Source organism: Lithobates pipiens, unplaced genomic scaffold (assembly GCF_037356315.1).
Source record: "Lithobates pipiens isolate NorthernLeopardFrog02 unplaced genomic scaffold, aLitPip1_a1.2 Scaffold_10, whole genome shotgun sequence".
Taxonomy (NCBI): domain Eukaryota; kingdom Metazoa; phylum Chordata; class Amphibia; order Anura; family Ranidae; genus Lithobates; species Lithobates pipiens.
Genome location: NW_027507686.1, coordinates 231,493,149 through 231,515,297, shown reverse-complemented (window position 1 = coordinate 231,515,297; position 22,149 = coordinate 231,493,149). Strand labels below are relative to the sequence as shown.

Here is a 22,149-nt window from a genome sequence, read left to right as displayed (position 1 = left end):
TGTGATTCGCACCGCAAATCACATCCGATCTCCGTAGCGCTGCGAGTTCAGCCATACAGATAGTGGTGGACTCGGGTCTGGAGTTCGGGAGCTGGTAGGGAGCTTCTCTCTACATGGTAATTGAGAGGTGTCCTGGAACAGGGGGAGGACAGTTGGAAGCACTGCCAGGCAAGTCATACAGGAGGGATACATGCCGGGGTCGGTGAGTTGGGAGCACACTGAGAAGCTCTGGGAGAGACATGTCAAGATTGGATGTGGAGCCAGAGGGAGAAACTGCGGTGTCGTTGGAGTCACTGCAGCCAGAAGGGTGGGCAGTAGTCCACCAATTTTCAGTTAGCACATTGTCCTTTTTTTCTCTTCAATAATGGTTGCTACCACCGATGGGACTGCAGGCCCCTGCCAGCAAATGGCTATCAGCAGGGCTTTTTTTCTCAAACAATATGTGATGAACTTAACCACGGCCCTACAAAACCCCTCCCCCTGCACACACCCTCCAAATCACATCAGATAATGGGTGTGTTCAGTCAAATTTCATGAAAACAGTAGGAGGGTCTTAAAGGGGCATTAAATACCAGGATTGCATTACATACAGAGTGCAGGGCTGTCACTTGTAAACACAGAAACCAGACTTTTGTGTTTACAAGTGATTGTGGTGAGTAGGCACCAAAGGGTCTGAGCCAGAGGTGGTGGAACTGATTTCCCCCAAGTTCCCCCTTAAAAAAAGCCCTGGCTATAGGTAAGATGTAGGGACTTATTAAGAGTGAGGCCTAACTATGTACTAACAGTGACGGAATCTAAGACTGTACAGAGAAGCAAAGTGATCTTAAGCAGTGTGCTGGAGGAGTCAGAAGTTTGGAAGACTGTAAATTTAGATTCAATCATCTTTATTCAATGAAGTAATATTCATCATTTAGGCTTCCCATGTCCATTTTCCCCATCCAAGTTTAATCCCCTAAATAAAACAAAAAAAACAAACAAGCCGAAGACTGATCATTGACTGACAAAGTGTGTCTGAGATGAATGTCTGGCCAAGCAGGGTAATGGAAACACACAGCGACCCCGCGGAGGGCACCGCTACCACAGTTTCTCATGGCATCATCTTATTTGCTTGTTCTTGGCCCACTGGAGCTGAATTTACAAAGAATTCCCCATTATGAATAGAATTAATTGTCTGTATCGGTAAACAAGAAGTTCCTCTTATGATTTCATTTTACATGCCCTAAAGGGAGAAAAATCAATCCCTGCTTCTGTTTAATTATGTTTAACCTAAGCTGCTTTATTTAACCCTGTTAATTATTGAGGTGTTAACAGACAGGAGACATAAAGGTATAAATCATTACATACATGGCGGCAGGCATAGTCATACTCCCAACCACCCCTGCACTACGAGAGGCTTCAACCTCGGCTGACAGCAGTCATATGTGGTAAACCCCAAGAAGAGGCCACGCTTACCAAACGCTTGTTCACTCGTAAAATATTCAGGTCACTGTACAGTCAAGTGGGTCAAAATTTAGGCCACAGTGAGGTCGTCATCCACCACAGGGAAGACTGTGCTTAGTAAAATGAGACAGAGGGGTGTATGGCTTGGATCTGGGCCACAGTTCCGACCTGTTGCCTGTTTTTAGCATCTACAGATATTTCAGTGTTGCCCAACCAGTGGTGGTTACTCTCAATTTTGGTGGTTACTCTGTCTCCCCGCTGTTAGAATACAAGGGTTCAGCGTCGAGGATTTCACCATCCACTTTGAATGTGTGAATGGGGGAATCGAGTCATCTTTTATTGCTCAACCCCCTTGGTTGAATGGAAAAAAGTGAATCATCTATGGGCTGCCTTAGGTGTAGTTTTAGGTTGACGTTCTGTATTAGGTACAGTGGTTAAAGGTTAGGTGTAGATCTTAAATTGTGATTTTTTTATTAGACCTGAGGTTAGGGGTTAGATTATTACTATTATTTTACACAGGGGCGGTCCATCAATTAAGGGCACAAGGGCCCCTCTATCACACTACCCACCTTTATGCATAATGGATAGATCCTATTGGATGCCTAGCAGAAGAGATGCACAGGAAGCAGGACACAGGAGCCATCGTCTGACCCACTGCCCATCCCACAGCTTGCCGCTGTCACCTGCTGCCTGACCTGCCACCAAGATGAGGTAAGTGCTGGTCAGACTAAGAACGGGCGAGCGGGGGGAGGGGTGGTCACAGTGAGGCTGCATATGATGGGGCACAGTGGCTGCATTGGATGGGACACAGTGGCTGCATTGGGTGGGGCACAGTGGCTGCATTTGATGGGCACAGTGGCTGTATATGATGGGCACAGTGGCTTCACTTGATTGGGCACAGTGGCTGCATTTGATGGGCACAGTGGCTGTATATGATGGGCAAAATGGCTGCATATGATGGGCACAGTGGCTGCATTTGTTGGGGCACAGTAGCTGCATTTGTTGGGGCCAGTAGCTGCATTTGATGGGGCACAGTGGCTGCATTTGATGGGGCACAGTGGCTGTATATGATGAGCACAATGGCTGCATATGATGGGCACAGTGGCTGCATATGATGGGCACAGTGGCTGCATATGATGGGGCACAGTGGCTGTATTTGATAGGCACAGTGGCTGTATATGATGGGCACAGTGGCAGCATTTGATTGGGCACAGTGGCTGCATTTGATGGGCACAGTGGCTGCATTTGGATGGGCACAGTGGCTGCATTTGGATGGGCACAGTGGCTGTATATGATGGGCACAGTGGCTGTATATGATGGGCACAGTGGCAGCATTTGATTGGGCACAGTGGCTGCATTTGATGGGCACAGTGGCTGCATTTGATGGGCACAGTGGCTGCATTTGATTGGGCACAGTGGCTGTATATGATGGGCACAGTGGCTGTATATGATGGGCACAGTGGCTGCATTTGATGGGCACAGTGGCTGCATTTGATGGGCACAGTGGCTGCATTTGTTGGGGCACAGTAGCTGCATTTGTTGGGGCACAGTAGTTGCATATGATGGGCACAGTGGCTGCATTTGTTGGGGCACAGTAGCTGCATTTGATGGGGCACAGTAGTTGCATTTGATGGGGCACAGTGGCTGTATTTGATGGAGCACAGTGGCTGCATTTGATGGGCACAGTGGCTGCATTTGATGGGCACAGTGGCTGCATTTGATGGGCACAGTGGCTGCATTTGATGGGCACAGTGGCTGCATTTGATGGGCACAGTGGCTGCATTTGATGGGGTACAGTGGCTGCATATGATGGGCACAGGGGCTTCAATTGATGGCACAGTGGTTGCATTTGATGGGCACAGTGAGGCTGCAGTTAATGTTTTTTTTTCAGGATTTTTCAAGTTTGTTTGCACCCCCCAAAAATCTTGAGCACCAGCCACCACTGATGGATTTATATAGCGCCAACAGTTTATGAAGCGCTTTACAACATAAGCCTTTAATCGTGTGTTCAGGTCTTACCAGAGACCAGCAGGTTGTGTCTGCGCAGGTGTGCACAGCCATTATAAGCAAGGGGGTGTCAGTAGTTCATGCCTCCACCTGGGAGACAAGATGTCCCCTGTCCAGGCCAGGACATGGCCCAGTGCAGCAGAGAGCTGCAAGAGGGCTGAATAAGCTATGAGAGCTGAAAATAAGGTGCAAAGGTTGGGTAAGAGCACAGCGGTGCTGTGAGTTGGTCTGTGGGACCAGGCCAAAGGTTAGGGCTTGAGGCCTAAGCAACGGTGCTGCAAGAGTAAACCAGGAGGCCTAATGTCATCTATATTTGTACTTGAAGAAATGGCGGAAACAACTCCTTGTTTTCTGGATCTTTTACTTTCTTTTTCAATGAAGCCCTAAAGCAGGATTATCGGGCTGGAGTGAACTCATTGGTAAGCAATACAACCTGAGAAGAAACCCCCCACACCACACTTTATAATGTTTTTTCAAAATAACAAATGCAGTCATTCCATCAATTAAATAAAAGGTTTAGTGTACTCTACAACTTTGGTAGTTAAATATATATTTTTTTTATGAAGGTCTATACCTCCAACCTAGAAAGTAGAGAACATAAAGGCAGAGGAATTTGGTATCCAATGAGGAACTGTTGAGAACAATGCTTTGACTTCAGCTTCCATATGCTAAGACAGGCTCGTCTCCAGTGCCTGGTTGTAATGCGTTCCCTATTACTCTAATTATTTTGGCTTGCTCCCCTCCCCCCCCCCCCACCTTCTTTGGTCATCAGTAGACACACACGCGTTTTGCAGGCATGTCCCTGCCATGTGCTCCATCTCCCAGGAAGCTGATAGAGGGGAACACTATGGGCTGAGGGCAATGTAACTGATTCCTGAAATACACCTCAAGGCATGCGGCCTGACAAAGGGGCTCTGTTCCAGCCAAACCTCCCCAGCCCCCGGCCCCAGAAACATTAGCTGTAGCACATGTGTGCAGACTATGTACAGCAACCAGGGCTGGCTCTATAAACGGGATCACTGACCCTTAACCCTCATCCTGCTCAACATTAGACAGTACGAGCGCTGGAGATGTTCAACTGAGGTCTACTACCCATAGCTCCCAACTGTCCCTGATTTCTAGGGACTGTCCCTGATTTGGAACAAAGTCCCTCTGTCCCTGATTTCTAGGGACTGTCCCTGATTTGGAACAAAGTCCCTCTGTCCCTCTTTCCTCCTCATTTTTCTCTCATTTTGGTCTGATCTATATAGTTGTATATAACATGCACTTTAGTTTTCCAAAATGTGTTTCCCAGTGCTAAACCTTTCCAATTTTTAATTTATAAATTACTGAATTTATACATTTCAAAATTTCAAAAGAAAGCACTTGTGGGTTTAACTAATCATTTATTTTGTATAATTCTCCTTTTAAGGGGGCGTGGCACGGGTGTCATGTCTTATAGCAACACTGATGTGAATGTACAATTTCTATGTAAAGCACTGTGTAAAATGACGGTGCGGTATAAGTACCTGAAATAAATAAAAAAAAAAAAATAAACAGACTTTTGCTAATAGGTGTCCCTATTCGTTCGAATCACAGTTGAGGTCAAGCTATGTGTTGGGAACATGTTGACATTGATAGGCTTTACCCGTTTTGTGGCCATTTGCCACTCATCAGGAGAAAACGCATGGCATATCTGAAAAAAATGAAAAAAGGTACCAAATAGGATCTAATGTTATGCCCAGATAGAAAAAATGAAGGTGGGGGCAAGGGGAAACAAAAAAAAAAAAGGAATTTTGAATAGGTGCCTGCACTACTTTGATGCATATTTGATCCAGACAGGGACGTTTTTAAGGTAGGGCAAAAGGGGCAGCTTTGTTGTGGGGCCCAAAGCAGCTGCCTCATACTTGCCAACTATCCTGGTTTAAATTCCCTTGAGGTTTTAGTCCTGTGTTGTGTCCCGATATCGCAGTGTGAAGTGCTGCTACTAATGCTGCCCAGTTCTGCCTTATTGTTGTGTGCATGTGACTCACCTACAGACCCTGTGTTTACATGTAAATTACCGGCATCCATATGTAAGTAGCAGTGGCATTCATATGTAAATGGTGGCGGCTGGCGGACATGATATGTATATCATGCCCCCTGAGGTCATATCCACAGTAATTTCTAGCAACCAATCAACAAGCAGAAATCATGTGCTGTAACCTCTAGTAACTAATCAGTGAGCCGTAATGTGTACTGTAACCTCTAACAACCAGTCAGTGAGCGATAATGATACACTGATTTTGAGTCTAGCTGCTATTTATTGTATGTCTCAGAGCAGGTGGAGAGCAAAACTTCATGGGGGGAAGGGGGCCCAAGAAATGTTTTGCCCGGGGTCCAATCAATATCAAAGACGGCCCTGGATCCAGAGAGTGTAAAGTCGCATCAAAATAACATTTCAAAGGCACACTGGAAATCGTGGGACTTTAGAGTTGCGCTAGTGTGAATGGAGCCTATAAACCGGTGGGCAGCGGTCATTCTTATGCCGCGTACACACGGTCAAACTGTTTGACGTACTTAGTCCGTTGAAACACATTTCAGCGGACAATCCGCTCGTGTGTGGGCTTCAGCGGACTTTTTCAGCGTGCAGTCCGGAGTACTAAGAATTTTGTTTTTTCCAAAAATCTGTCCGTAGTACTTTGGTTTCAGCGGACAATACGGTCGTCAGTATGCTAGTCCGACGGACTAAGAATGGCACATGCCCAGAAAGGATTTACACGGCGGAAGGGTGCTTTGCTGTGTCTTGGACTTCCTATTTCTAGTCCCGTCGTACGTGCTGTACACGTCATCGCGCAAGCTTTCGACGGACTGTTTGTGTATCCGTGTGTGGTCAAGTCCGTTCATTGGAAAGTACGCCGGATTGTCCGTCGGATTGTATGACGGACTGAGTACGTCAAACAGTTCGACCGTGTGTACGTGGCATTATACAAAATAATGCAAAGAGGATAAGGGGGAGGCCCCTCCAGCCATAGCTTTGTAATTTTAGATGGAGTGGGGGAGAGGTAAAACTTCTGTCAGGTTTTATTGCTTGTCCTTTTTGGGGAGAGCCCTTCTTGCTGCTTCTCCAAGTGACAAACCAAGCTGGAACTGAAGAGAAACGTGCCCAAGAGATGCATAGGCAGCTAGATTTTTTTTTTTTTTTTTCTAGAGCGGGAAAAGACTAGAACCTTCACTAGGGTTCAATTACAGTCATTTTAGCCATATTTGAGTCTCCTCTCCCCCGCCTCTCCGCGGCGCCGGCATTGGAAGTGTGGGCGCCCGGCTGCGACAGTGGCCAGGCAATCTTCTGGGACTAATGACGTGTCCCGTAAGATTGCAGGGAGAGGAGAAGTTGCCTAGGAGGCGAGGTGACCAGACTAGGAAGTGGGAGCTGGGTACCTGTCAAAATGACATGCCAATTGTGGCATGTCAGTGGGCGAGGAGTACTTAAAGTGGAAGTTCCACTTTTGGGTGAAACTCCGCTTTAAATCTCTGATGAAGGAAGAGTGTCTGAATCAAGTGAGAAGAGAGGGAGGAGAAAATAGACAAAGGGGCTGCATGACTAAGGAGGAACAGGGTCAGGAAACGGTCAGCTTGGTCAGTGTGGTGGGTAGGGGTGTAGTACTTACCTAATTGGAGGCAGAGGTTTAATGGGCAGGGTTCAGGTGAGAGGGTCGTTGCGGATAGCTAGTTTCTTGGTCATTCCAAGGAGTCAGAAGAAGAGGCAACTTCCCACCCTGGTGTTAGAGGTCACTGCGGTGTGCAGGTAGTGGTGGTGTTTAGTGTCTCAAGTTTTGATCAAGTTTATTAAAAAAAATTTCAAATAAAAAATATAATAAAAATCTACTAAATGGTGTATGTTCATTTTGTCACAGCAGTTGGCGGGTCAAGGGGTCTATTGGGGGGGGGGGGGGTAGGTGAGTAATTACATGGTTACAAAATTGTAGGGCCCATCTGAGGTATGGCGCTTCCACTTGGTTAGCGGTGGTTCTCCCAAGAGCAAGGTCCCCTGGGGGAGGGGAATATGGAGGTATGTGTGAAGTCAGAACATCTTCGAGCCTGTTGGGGCGCGGCTGAGGACATGGACGATTCCAGTAATGTACAAGCTCTCTTGCAAATGCAGTATTATTATTATTATTATTATGCGTGATTTATATATCGCCAACAGTTTACGCAGTGCTTTACAACATGAGGGCAGACAATACAGTTACAATACAATCCAATACAGGAGGGATCAGAGGGCCCTGTTCGTTAGAGCTTACACTCTAGGAGGGAGGGTCAAGTACATACCTCCCAACATTTTGAGATGGGAATGAGGGACACCTACTAGCAAACGTATGTAGGCATAGGACACGCCCCCTGCCACACCCTCTTAAAGGAGAATTAACCAAAACAAAAGGTTAATTAAATCCACAAGAGCTTTTTTTTTTTTTACCACTACTACTCCTTTATATTGTCTTTTAAAATTTACAAATGCAGCAATTTAGAATTTGGATGAAAAGTTTAGCACTGGGAAACACTTTTTGAAAGATAAAAAGTGTATTTTATATACATTTATATAGATCAGATCAAAAGGAGGAGGAATGAGGGACAGAGGGACATTGCACTAAATCAGGGACAGTCCATCTTAAATCAGGGACATTTCTCCAAATCAGGGACGGTCCCTCGAAATCAGGGACAGAGGGCCCTTTCTCCACATCAGGGACAGTCCCTCGAAATCAGGGACAGTCCCTCCAAATCCGGGACAGTTGGGAGCTATGCAAGTGGAACAAAAGGTAATAACTGTGCGGTATGATCTGATGGAGAAAATAAAAATAGGTGTGGGTAGGATAGGCTTCTCTGAAGACAAGGCTTTTCAGGGATCGTCTAAAAGCTAATAGAGTAGGAGATAATCAAACAGATTGGGGTAAGGAGTTCCATAGGATTGGAGAGGCTCTGGAAAAGTTCTTGAGGCGAGCATGGGAGGAGGTGACGAGGGAACTAGAGAGCAGGAGGTAGATAGAGGGAGGAGACAAACCATTTACTACTGACAGGGGTGCTTACAAGGATTAGATTTTATTTATTTATGTAGAAGCTTTATCCCAAAAAAAGAAAAAAAAAACAGTTTGCTGTAACTGATTATAAAGTGTTAGTTGGAGGTTGGCTTTAATTTATTAGTCTACTAGTCCATCTAACACTCCCCTCCCTTCTAGACTGACAATGCTGCTATCCAAATGTGTCCCCTGTGCTCCTTCATCCAGACTGGGGGTGCTCTAATAAAGGAGGTGTGTTACTGGCCGGATCACCAGGAGAAAACAGAGGGGGAAAAAAAGCCTAAAAAAACAAAAAACAAATGCAGCCACCTCATCTAATGGTTGGTAAGCTGCAATATATTAAATTTTTGGGTTTGCTACGGCTTGAAGTTCCTTTTCAAGATTGTTATTTTAACTATAGAAGTTATAGCACATAGAATATGCAACAATGTATCAATAAAAAAAGGAGATCTACAAGTTTGAATTGCAGACGGGGCCCCTCTATAGGGACAGGCACCCCTCTTTAATCTCCCAGCAGTGAATCCATCAATAACTGCACTCACTGCTATTAATGTCACAGCTAATAAGACTCAGCGATGGCAGATAAGACCCAAATGATGAGTGTGGGGTTCCACATTCCCCGCTCCGTGTTACTTGATTCCAGGCTTCATTTCATTCTCCATTGGGCATTTTGTTGCAAAAACATTCTTCAGATTCCACGACTATATATTCCCATCATTGACAGTTGTAGGGCAGGGCACAGTGGTCACCGGCCTGGGTCACCCACTCCAAAGGGACACCCTTGGTCTCGGATTTATATAGTGTTAACTATAGCGCTCCTCGTCTTAGGGCCGTACTTGTTTCTTTTATTAGATCTATTTTCAGAGTCTTACTTTTAAAAATGAACTCTTATATCTTTAAAGTCTAACCGCCGTTAGAGGTGAATGGTACCGGAGCAGATAATCGCAAATAATCCATTAACTGCATCTCCCTATTGGAGTTCCCAGCCCTGTCAGCCCCCCCCCCCCTTCCCCATCACAGCAACAGAGTCTCCCTTATCTTGCTGAATTTTTAAGAATGCACTTTTTAATAAATGAAAACTTCAGAGAGAGTAAGACCTTCTTGTAATGGCTGTAGGGATGAGCTGGGCAAGGAACTAAGCAATGATGTCCTCAAAAGAGATGCAAGAAGCCGGAGGGTAAGTCCACCTACACTATATTACCGAAAGTATTGGGACACCTGCCTTGACACGCACATGAACTTTAATGGCATCCCAGTCTTAGTCTGTAGAGTTCAATATTGAGTTGGCCCACCCTTTGCAGCTATAACAGCTTCAACTCTTCTGGGAAGGCCGTCCACAAGGTTTAGGAGTGTGTCTATGGGAATGTTTGACCATTCTTCCAGAATTGTATTTGTGAGATCAGGCACTGATGTTGGACGAGAAGACCTGGCTCGCAGTCTCTGCTCTATATTTTATCCCAAAGGTGTTCTATTGGGTTGAGGTCCGGCCAGTCAAGTTCCTCCACCCCAAACTCGCTCATCCATGTCTTTATGGACCTTGCTTTGTGCACTGGATCAAATCATTTGGTGAAGGGGGGATTATGGTGTGGGGTTGTTTTTCAGGGGTTGGGATTGGCCCCTTAGTTCCAGTAAAAAGGGAACCAAGACATTTTGGACAATTTCATTCTCCCAACTTTGTGGGAACAGTTTGGGGATGGTCCCTTCCTGTTCCAACATGACTGCGCACCAGTGCACAAAGCAACGTCCAAAAAAAAACAACATGGATAAGCGAGTTTGGGATGGAGGAACTTGATTGACCTGCACAGAGTCCTGACCTCAACCCGATAGAACACCTTTGTGATGAAGTAGAGCGGAGACTGAGCCAGGCCTTCTCAGCCACATCAGTGCCTGACCTCACAAATGCACTTCTGGAAGAATGGTCAAACATTCCCATAGACACACTCCTAAACCTTGTGGACAGCCTTCCCAGAAGAGTTGAAGCTGTTATAGATGCAAAGGGAGGGCCAACTCAATATTGAACCCTACGGATTAAGACTGGGATGCCATTAAAGTTCATGTGCGTGTAAAGGCAGGTGACCCAATATTTTTGGTAATATAGTGTATATGCATCCTCAGAAAACTGAAATACAAGTTATGGGCAGAAGACCCCTTTAAGCTGAATAAACTCAAACTGTACAAATATTATTATTTTTCTTATTATTAACACTACACGATCATCTTGACCGGCATTGGTCATCAACCCTGTCCTCAGGGCCCACTAACAGGCCAGGTTTTATGTATTACTTAGATGCAGACTAGAATACTGCAATCACTGAGCAGCAAATGATATCACCTGGGATGTATTTCAGTTATCTTGCAAACCTGGCCTGTTAGTGGGCCCTGAGGACAGGGTTGATGACCACTGATGTATGGAGCTATATCAAAAATAAGGGAGAGGCTCATTTTGTATTTTATCTGAGAAATAGCCAACGTAGGAACCTGCCTATGGCACCACCCAATTCAAGGAGCAGCAAAATTCTTTCATGATACCTGCATAAATAAATTGTTTTTATTTAATTGCCCTTTCTTTTATAATATACACCCATTTCCCAACTGACATCACAGGGATGGGTTGCTGGAAAAAAAATGCAATAACCTTGTGAGGGTGTCAACCCACAGTGGCATGGTTGCCTTTGATGGCTACAATGCAGCTTTGGATTGTAGCTACTTTCAGTAATATAGTGTAGGTGAACTTACCCTCCGGCTTCTTGCATCTCTTTTGAGGACATCATTGCTTAGTTCCTTGCCCAGCTCATTCATACAGCCATTACAGGAAGGTCTTACTCTCTCCACTGAAGTTTACATGGGGGGGGGGGGATTTTCCCTGGTGGCTTTTATTTATGTCTGTAGAGGCGGGTGAATCACAAGGACAATAATTCCAATGGAACGTTTTGCTAGTTAGCTGGAGTTCCACTTTAACTGTAGCTGCTTGCACACTGAAGTCGGAAATTTGACCTACAGTAATTTGTTACTAGCCAAACTATTTGTGGCATGTGTATGTGGCCATTATATGTGGCCAATCCGGCAACCGTGGTGTGAATACAGAAAAAAATAAAATTGGGTAGATGTGGACATACATGTGTGGCGCCAAATCTTTCTAAATTGGGTTGCATTATTAAGCATGGCTGGGGTTGGACGGCCTCAATGCCACATACATTGCCAGTTCCATATAAGGCCTCTTTCACACTGACGTCCGGTTCAGGCCCGCCTGTCAGTTTTTCAGGCGGACCTGAACGGGTGCTCCGTAGAGGTCTATGGAGCGTCGGATGTCAGCGGTGACAAGTCCGCTGACATCCGACCCGCTCCGATCCGAAAAAGTGTAACGGAGGAAAAAGCTATTTTTCCATCCGTCTGCGGATCGGATCGGGTGACGACGGGCACTGCGGTCTGTCGTCATCCGATCTCCCATAGGGGAGAGCGGCGCTGTGACAGATCCGTCCCTGCGCAGTGTGCAGAGACGGACCGGTCATCTCCCTGCTCAGCGGGGATCGACGGAGTGATCCCCGCTGAGCAAACGGATATCCACGGGGCGGATCAGAACTGATCCGCCCCGTGTGAAAGGACCCTAAGGCTTTTCTTTACATTGTTTCCCATGGAGGCTACAAATCTGGCAAACTATTTAAAATGGTCACGGGAAATGTCTTTCACGTTACAGAAGAATCGATGTCTGCCCATTTTCTGAACAATAGCTGAACATCTGTAGCAATCCTAATTTCTACTTCCCTCCTTCCTCTGTTTTCTTTTAATCAGTTCTTTTTTAAACAATCTTATTCTAAAATTATCATTTGTATCGCTTGCCCCTCCCTTTTAGATTGTAAGCTCTTGACAGCTGAGCCCTTCTAACCCTAGTGTCTGGAATTCAATTGTAATTGTTTTGTTTCTCTTAATTCTGTAAAGTGCTGCACAAACTGTCGGCGTTATATAAATTCTGTAATATATAATTTAATATTAGCGATTTTCAAGGATATTAACAAACACTTGAACGACAATCGCTGAATCGCTGAGCTAATGAACCCAAACAAACAGAGGTCAGATCAGCTGCATCAATAGCTACATACACTATATTGTCAAACGTCATGTGCCTACCTTTACACGCACATAAACTTTAATTGCATCCCGATCTTAGTCTGTAGGGTTCAATATTGAGTTGGCCCACCCTTTGCAGATATAACAGCTTCAACTCTTCTGGGAAGGATGTCCACAAGGTTTAGGAGTGTGTCTATGGGAATGTTTGATCATTCTTCCAGAAGAGCATTTGTCAGGTCAGGCACTGATGTCGGACTAGAAGGCCTGGCTCGTAGTCTCCACTCTAATTCATCCCATGTTCTTTCGGGTTGAGGACTTTGTGCAAGCCAGTCAAGTTCTTCCACCCAAAACTCGCTCATTCCTGTCTTTATGGACCTTGCTTTGTGCACTGGTTCAAATCATTTGGTGGAGGGAGGATTATGGTGTTGGGATTGTTTTTCAGGGGTTGGGCTTGGCCCCTTAGATTCAGTGAAGGGAACTCTTAAGGCGTCAATGTCATGCTCCCACCTTTAGGAGAACAGTTTGGGGATGGCCCCCTCCTGTTCCAACATGACTGCGCACCAGTGCACAAAGCAAGGTCCATAAAGACATGGATGAGCGAGTTTGGGGTGGAGGAACTTGACTGGCCTGCACAGAGTCCTGACCTCAACCCGATAGAACACCTTTGGGATGAATTATGGCGGAGACTGCGAGCCAGGACTTCTCATCCAACATCAGTGCCTGACCTCGCAAATGCACTTCTTGAAGAATAGTCAAACATTCCCATAGACACACTCCTATACCTTGTGGATGTAGACAGCCTTCCCAGAAGAGTTGAAGGTGTTATATCTGCAAAGGGTGGGCCAACTTCAGATTGAACCCTACTGACTAACACTGGCATGCCATTAAAGTTCATGTGCATGTAAAGGCAGATGTCCCAATACTCTTGACAATATAGTGTATGTGTCATTTGTGGATATTATCAGACATGGTCGGTCCTGGATTGACCCAACACAGACTGTAATTCTGGGTGATAATATAGCTCTTGAAAGAGTCATGCCAGGACAAGCTGTGATCTTCCTACCAGCTGACATATGTCACCTGTCCATGGGCAGAGGAAATTAACTACTTTTCACCATGGTGAAAGGAAAGAGTAGATCTTGTTATTTCACCGTCTTGGACAAGGTCATCATACAATGATGATCCCACCCATCAAACAGAGATGTTTGTTATGGGCACCATGTCTAGAGGTAGCGATGCCACCTGTCCATTGGCAGAGAACTAGTCACCCATTTTCCTCCCTGTTGGTCTTCATGAAATGATAATCCCGTTCATCGATCTGAGATTTTCAAGAATGTTATAAAATACTAGTGGTGTCATTGACAATCACTTAGCCAAGAAACCAAAATAAACAGAAGTGAGATCAGCCACATTACTGGCTACATATGTGTCATATGTGGATGTCGTTGGGCATGGTCTGACATGGTTTGACCAAGAACAGACCTTAATTATGGGTGGTAATTAAAGTCTGGCTATCCTCAAATGAGTCAGTCCACAATTTCCCTCCCAGCTAACCAGCAGCAGAGAAAAATTGACCCCCTTTCTCCAAAGTAAAGGGAAAGAGTAGAATTTGTTATTCCAACTTGTTGGACAAGGTCTTCATTCAATGATGATCCTGTCCATCAATCAGAGGTGCTTCTTAATGCACCTGGTCAAGAGGTAGGAAATAATGCTCAAACAATAAAAATCTTCAGATAAGGTCAGGCTTGGGCTGACCAAAGACTGACTTTAATTATGGTGGTAATACAGCTGGCTATTCTGAAATTAATCATGCAGAGAGAAGCCTCAATCTTCCCCCCAGATACCCATGGGCAGAGCAAATTTAACACCTTTTCTCCATAATAAAGAGAAAAAGTAGAATTTGGTATTCTACCTTGTTGGACAAGGTCTCCATACAATGATGATCCTGTCCATCGATCAGAAGTGCTTGTTATGCCGCGTACACACGAGCGAATTGTCCGGCGTACTTAGTCCGCCAAAATGCATTTCAGCGGACAATTCGATCGTGTGTGGGCTTCAGCGGACTTTTCCAGCGTAAAGTCCGGCGGACTTAGAAAGTAGTTTTGCACTCCAATCTTTCCGCCGGACTTGGGTTTCAGCGGACAATACGTTTGTGAATATGCTAGTCTGGCGGACTAAGGCCGCGTACACACGGGCGGACTGTTTGACGGAGCGGACAATCCGCTCGTGTGTGGGCTTCAGCGGACTTTTTCAGCGGACAGTCTGGCGGACTAACTCTTTCGGAATTTCCGTAATATTGTCCGTCCAAACTTGGTTTCAGCGGACAGTGTGCTCGTGAGTAGGCTAGTTGGACGGACTAAGTATGGCGCATGCTCAGAAAGGATTTACACGGCCGAAGGTTGCATTGCAGTGTATTGGACGTCGTATTTCTAGTCCCGTCGTACGTGCTGTACACGTCATCGCGCAAGCTTTCAGCGGACTGTCTGTTCGTCGTGTGTGGTCAAGTCCGTTCATTCAAAAGTAGGACGGACTGTCTGTCGGATTGTCTGACGGACTTAGTTGGACGGATAGTCCGCCCGTGTGTACGCGGCCTAAGAATGACGCATGCTCAGAAGCAAGTACGAAAAAGGAAGCTATTGGCTACTGGCTATTGAACTCCCTTTTTCTAGTCCCGTCATACGTGCTGTACGTCATCGCGCTAGCAAATGCTGGACTTTCTGTGTGTCCGTGTGTGGCCCAAGTCCGTTCGGTAGAAAGTCCGCCGGAGTATCCGCCGTATTGTTTGCCGGACTAAGTATGCCGGACAATTCGCTCGTGTGTACGCGGCATTTAGGGCACTTGATCTAAAGTTAGTAAGCTATGCTCAAACAATGGATATCTTTAGACATTATCAGTCTTGGGTTGACTATACACAGGCTGTATTTACAGGTGATAATATATCTGGCTATCCTTGAATGAATCATGCCAAGACAAGCCTCAATCTTCCCCCAGCTACCCATGGTCAGAGAAAACGTGACCCCTTTTCTCCATTGTAAAGTGAAAGAGCAGAACTTGCTATTCCACCTTGTTGGACAAGGTCTTCATACAACGATGATCCCTTTCATCACACAGAGGTGCTTGTTAAGGGCACCCGGTCTAGAGGTAACAAGCGGTGGTCAGATAATGGATATCATTAGACATGATTGGGTATGGGTTGACCAAACACAGGCTGTCATTATGGGTGGTATATAACTGGCAATCCTTGAATGAGTCATGCCTGGACAAGCCGTGGTCCTCCTGCCAGCTGACGGATATCAGCTACCCATGGACAGAGAAAATTTGACCCCTTTTCGCCATAGTAAAGGGGAAGAGTAGAATTTGTTACTCCACCTTGTTGGACAAGGTCTTCATACAATGATGATCCCGTCCATTGATCCAAAGTGCTCGTTGATGCACCTGGTCTTGAGGTAGCAAACAATGCTAAAACAATGGATATCATGAGACATGGTCAGGCTTGGGTGGACCACAAAAAGGCTTTAATTACAGGTGGTAATATAGCTGGCTATCCTTGAATGATGCATATCGGGAGAAACCACAGTCTTCTAGCTGATGGATGGCAGCTACCCATGGGCAGAGAAAATGTGTATTATTTTCCCCATAGCAAAGGGAGGGAGTGGCATTTGATTATTCCTCTCTGTTGAACAAGGTCCATCTATCGGAGGTGCTTGTTAATGTACTTGGTCTAGAGGTGGCAAACAATGCTTAAAAACGAGTCCTTTATTTGGCCACCCTTAGGACCTATTCATACCTATGCATGGCTATTGCAACTACTGCAGTAGGTGTGAAGGGGTCCTTATATTTTCCCTTTAAAAATACTCTAGGTGTGAACCAACTGCATTGAAAAGAACAGCCTTTGTGTTTAAAATGCATTTCAAGCAGTAAAATTCATGAGTTTTAACTAAAGGAAGATGGAGAAGTGTGGATTATCACCGACATTATAAGACAATAGGCAATAAACAAAAAAATAAATAAAAAACTCCCAGCTGCCAATCACCAGTCATCTGGCATTGTTGTGGCTGCTAATGAAAGACTAAATGAGCCTCTACGCCTTGTCATTGCTCTTCACACTGCCAAAATAAACTGAATGCCTCCGAATCCTTCCGGATAGAACAGAGACCGGACTGTCAGACTGGACCTTCCCCAAGTCTGACACAGCTCTGCATACCCATCACAGCTCTGCAATTCTACAATGGAGCTTACATGGGGAACACGTGCATTCACATGCAACATGCTGCCAGCTGCGGATACTCCCACCTCTGCAGCATACTCTAGCCTCAGTTGTACACAATGGAAAATTGAAAAATTCGGAAGAAATATTACCCTAGCAGCACAACTGTGTAAAATTCAAGCGTAAAAATGATAACAATATGCCTGGCTCAGATTGCTGGAACTTGTAGTCCCCCCTGGAGTGGGAGAAATTAAATCACTGCGAGTCGGAACTAAGGCTACGCAGATTGCGCCTACACATGACAAAGTTCAAGAGACCCAAATGCTTCTAGGCGAGAAAATCCCAAAAATGGAATGGTATTGAGCTGAGTTTTGTGCCAGTCTCCAGGGAGAAAGAACTCAACATCCAATTTCCCATTAGTACCGCCATCAGCCGAAGATCAAAAATAAAGGCACTTTTGTCTCCTCTGATGCCGAACATATCCTATAAGAAAATCCCAAACTAAAAAAAGCAACAAAAGAGTTATTGTTGTGGGATCCTTCCTTCGTTCTTCAGATATACTCAACTGTTGCTGGAGTAAACTACCTTCTCGAAGAAATGATATAAACAGAATGCTACGTCTACTTTCTACGAGGGTTGCCGATTTTTTTACGTGAATAAACTGTTCTATCAAAGCTTGATGTCTATGAATGAAATTAATTGAGTCTCTTACCATATTGTGCCTGGGAAACACGGATCCAGCAGCATAATCCAAAACAGACCATCCACAGCAACTTAGACATTGTGTAGCGTTGAAATTTTGGGGCTCCCACAAGAGGTACAAAAAGCAGCCACCGTGCAATTAAAGAGCCTTGTAACTTTGGAAGAGTTATTCTTCTGATTCAAAGGAACTGGAGTTGTGTCATAACTGGGAGGGAGTCAAAGTCACACCCATAGAGAGAGAGAGAGAGAGAGAGAGAGAGAGAAGTCAGGCTTAGCAGGCAATGAGAGCCCAAGTTTTAGTGCCCCATCTAAGCAGGCTATGGTGAAAGCTGGGGAAGGGGTGTCCCTTAGTGGAAACTTGAAGGAGTTTACATACCAGTAATATGACACAGGAAACGTTGGGGATTTGCTTCCATTTTTCAAGCAAGAAAGAAACATGTGTTCCCCTTCAAGGGTTAATCCGCTGCAAGGAAGAATAAAGAAATAGGCGACAGGTATTAGACATAGATGATTCACCAACTTAAAAGTTACTTAAAGGAGATGTAAACCTAATCAGCAAAATATCGTAAAAGCTTTAACATGTTCACATCATTTTCAAAGTCAAAAGTCAGCTTCAGTTTTAGGCTCTATTCCCACTGGTGTAATTTCAGATCAGACTTCAGTCACACTGAATTAAAAAAATTTCACCAGCACTCCACGGATCTCCAATATGGGTCCAAAGCTTTAAAAAAGCAATCAAATTGTTACAGCAGGAGCAACGTTTCAGAATCTCGTAGGATTCCTGAAGGTGTCCTGCGAAGCTCTGAAACGTTGCTTTGCTGGTCACCTGCCTGATAAAGGGGTCCTGCGAGCCTCCGAAACATTGCTTCTGCTGTAACGATGTGATAGCTGGTCACATGCCCGATGAAGAGGTCCGACAAGGTTCTAAGACATTGCTTCTGCTGTAATGATGTGATCGCTGGTCACATGCCCGATGAAGGGGTCTGGTGAAGCTCTGAAACGTTGCTTCTGCTGTAACGATGTGCTCACTGGTCGCAAGCCTAAAGAAGGGATCCTGCTAGCTTTCAAAAGGGGTCATACGAGCCTCTGAAACATTGCTTCTGCTGTAATGACGTGATAGCTGGTCACATGCCCGATGAAGGGGTCCAACAAGGTTCCGAACCATTGCTTCTGCTGTAACGATGTGATCACTGGTCACATGCCTGATGAAAGGGATTGGCGAGGCTCCAAAACATTTCTTCTGCTGTAACAATGCAGTTGCTGGACACATGACTGATGAAGGGATACTGTGAGTCTCTGAAATGTTGCTTTTGCTGTATCTATGTGATCACTGGTCCCATGCCTGATGTAGGGGTGCAGCGAGGCTCAGGAAATGCTGCTTCTGCTGTAACGATGTGATTGCTGCTCACATGCCTGATAAAGGGTTCCGGTGAGGCTCCAAAACATTGCTTCTGCTGTAACAATGTGATTGCTGGTCACATGCCTGATGAAGGATCCGACGAGGCTCCGACACATTGCTTCTGCTGTAACAATGCAAGGGCTGGTCACATGACTGATGAAGGGATCCTGTGAGTCTCGGAAACGTTGCTTCTACTGTAACAATACAATCGCTGGTCACATGACTGATGAAGGGATCCTGTGAGTCTCGGAAACGTTGCTTCTACTGTAACAATACAATCGCTGGTCACATGACTGATGAAGGGATCCTGTGAGGCTCCGAAACGTTGCTTCTGTTGTAACAATGCAGTTGCTGGTCACATGACTGTTGAAGAGATCCTGTGAGTCTCGGAAACGTTGCTTCTACTATAACAATGTGATTGCTGGTCCCATGCCTGATGAAGGGGACACGCGAGGCTCTGAAATGTTGCTTTTTCTGTAATGATGTGATCGAAGGTCCCATGTCTGATGAAGGGGACATGCGAGGCTCTGAAATGTTGCTTCTTCTGTAATGATGTGATCCAAGGTCCCATGTCTGATGAAGGGGACATGCGAGGCTCTGAAATGTTGCTTCTTCTGTAATGATGTGATCCAAGGTCCCATGTCTGATGAAGGGGACATGCGAGGCTCTGAAATGTTGCTTCTTCTGTAATGATGTGATCCAAGGTCCCATGTCTGATGAAGGGGACATGCGAGGCTCTGAAATGTTGCTTCTTCTGTAATGATGTGATCCAAGGTCCCATGCCTGACGAAGGGTACATGCGAGGCTCTGAAATGTTAATGGAAATCACGTTATTTTCAATGGTGCTTGGTCACATCAATATACCTCAGCCTGATTTTGTCCCCAAAGAATATGAAAACCACATCCAAGTATCATTATATAATCACACTGAAAACCGGATTGCAACAGTGTGAACCTAGCTTTAAAGCAGAATTAAACTTAAAGAGTAACTCCACTTTAGTTAATAAAAAAAAAATATTCCCCTCTGGGTGATCTATGTACATTGCAGTGATTTTAATAAACTTTGTTGCAGATTCCTACCTTTTCTTATTCTGAAAAAATAGCTGTTTGTGTCCATGTGGAAAGTGAATCTGTGTGGGAGTGACTTTATAACTCTCAATCAGCTGCTGCACTTGCAGAGCTCTAATGAGGAGAGTGGCAGGATCTACATCACTTTAGACGCGATTTCCCTTTGGTAGTAGCTGACCAAAACAAAAAAAACAAACATTTTTGTTGCAGAGGATGCCCAAAATCTGACTTGTACCTTAGTACAGACTTCTGGGGAAATCAGTAAGTACAGGTAGGAAAAGACAAATCTGGGGGTGCTCTGTATACCATCTTTGTACAGAACGCCCCCAGGTAGCCATATTGCATTTTAAATAAAATTACAGCACTGCAGAATGAAAACAAAAGACACGTTTTAATGATATTCATTTACAATATGACTTGTGTCCCCATTGTATATGCCAGATGAATTTTCTTTTATTTGCTATTTTTTCCCCATGAAAGTGGAGTTACCCTTTAAAGGATCACTAAAGGCAAAAAAAAATTCAAAATAACAAACATGTTATACTTACCTCCACTGTGCAGCTCGTTTTGCACAGAGTGGCCCCGAAACTCGTCTTCTGGGGTCCCTCGGCGGCTGTCTCGGCTTCCTCCCGCAAGGACTCCACAACTTCATGCGAGCTCCCTCGCATAGTGTGGAGTGCTTGCGGGTGTGCTCCCATGATACAGCTAGCGCCCATAGCCACTCGCTGTATCACTTGGCCCCGCCCCCGGCGCGCCGCATCATTGGATGTGATTGACAGCAGCGTGAGCCAATGGCTGCGCTGCTTTCAATCCATCCACTCTAGCCAATCAACAGCCAGGGTGAGCGGCGAAGAGGATGTCGGGGGCGAGCGCGGGACTTACGAGGGGTCAGGTAAGTATAATGGGGGGGGGGGGCGGTATTGTCAGATGTTTTTTCACCTTAATGCATGGAACGCATTAAGGTGAAAAAACGTTTACCTTTACAACCTCTTTAAAGGGTTAGTTCGCTTTTTGCAGAAAAAAATAAAAACAAACACACTCCCTACCCCCTGAGTCCCTTCTGTACTTACCTTAGTGAGTGAAGAGCTGTCAGTGCCCATACAGCCAGTGTAGTGGTTCAGGGATTTGAAATCCCTGCTCTTCTGGCTTCCCGGATGGATCAGAGCACTGGCACAGGACCGCCTTGACCAATCAGAATCTCTCTGATTCATCCCAGAATCTCTACAGAAAGATGAGCTGGGATTTCAAATTCCTGAACCGCTACACCAGCTGTATGGGCACTAACAGCTCTTCACCCACAAAGGTAAGTACAGTGGGGCAGGTCCGCTGATAGGGAGGGACCACCGGTCCTCTTGTAGGGGGCCCACACAGGGAGGGGGAATAGTGATGGATGACAATTACAGAACTAGTGATAGTGTCACCGATCTCTGCTCCCTGTGATCAAGAGCAGAGATCAGTGATGTGTCACAGGTAGCCACGCTCCCCCCCACAGTTAGAAACACTCCTTTACCCTGCCCCCTAGTGGTTAACCCCTTCACCACCAGTGTAATTTACACAGGAATCAGTGCATTTGTATAGAACTGATTTCTGTATAAATGACAATGGTCCCAAAAATGTGTCAAAACTGTCCGATGTGTCCGCCATAATGTCGCAGTCACGATAAAAAACGCTGAGCGCCGCCAAAAATTATTAGTAAAAATTAGTAAAAATGCCATAAAACTATCCCCTATTTTGTAAACGCTATAACTTTTGTGCAAACCAATCAATAAACGCTTATTGCGATTTTTTTTTTTTACCAAAAATATGTAGAAGAATATGTATCGGCCTAAACTGAGGAGAACAAAATAGTTTTTTTTAAATATATTTTTAGGGGATATTTATTATAGCAAAATGTAAAAAATAATGATTTTTTTCCAAAATCGTCGCTCTTTTTTTTGTTTATAGCGCAAAAAATAAAAACCACAGAGGTGATCAAATACCACTAAAAGAAAGCTCTATTTGTGGGGGGGGGGGGGAGGGCATCAATTTTGTTTGGACACGTCGCACGACCGCGTAATTGTCAGTTAAAGCGACGCAGTGCCGAATCGCAAAAGCCCCGTACACACGAGCGGACTTTTCAACATCCAAAGTCCGTCAGACCGAGTCCGTCAGACTATCCGATCGTGTGTGGGCTGCAACGGACTTTAGCTTCGCAAAAGTCTGACGGACTTTAGAAATGAAGCATGCTT

General features: G+C 45.2%; 1 protein-coding gene across 2 annotated transcripts in view; it reads right to left on the bottom strand.

Annotated features, from left to right (window-relative positions):
* CD44 (CD44 molecule (IN blood group)) overlaps positions 1–17,758 on the bottom strand; it is a 101,593-nt gene extending 83,835 nt beyond the window's left edge. Inside the window, exon 1 of one of the 2 annotated variants that reach the window (XM_077462909.1) lies at positions 17,465–17,758. In XM_077462909.1, coding sequence (XP_077319035.1) covers positions 17,465–17,534 — 70 coding nt within the window. In that variant the 5' untranslated portion in view covers positions 17,535–17,758. The remainder of the gene's footprint in view (positions 1–17,464) is intronic. The other variant, XM_077462915.1, reaches the window with a different exon arrangement.
* Between the last annotated feature and the right edge of the window lie 4,391 nt (positions 17,759–22,149).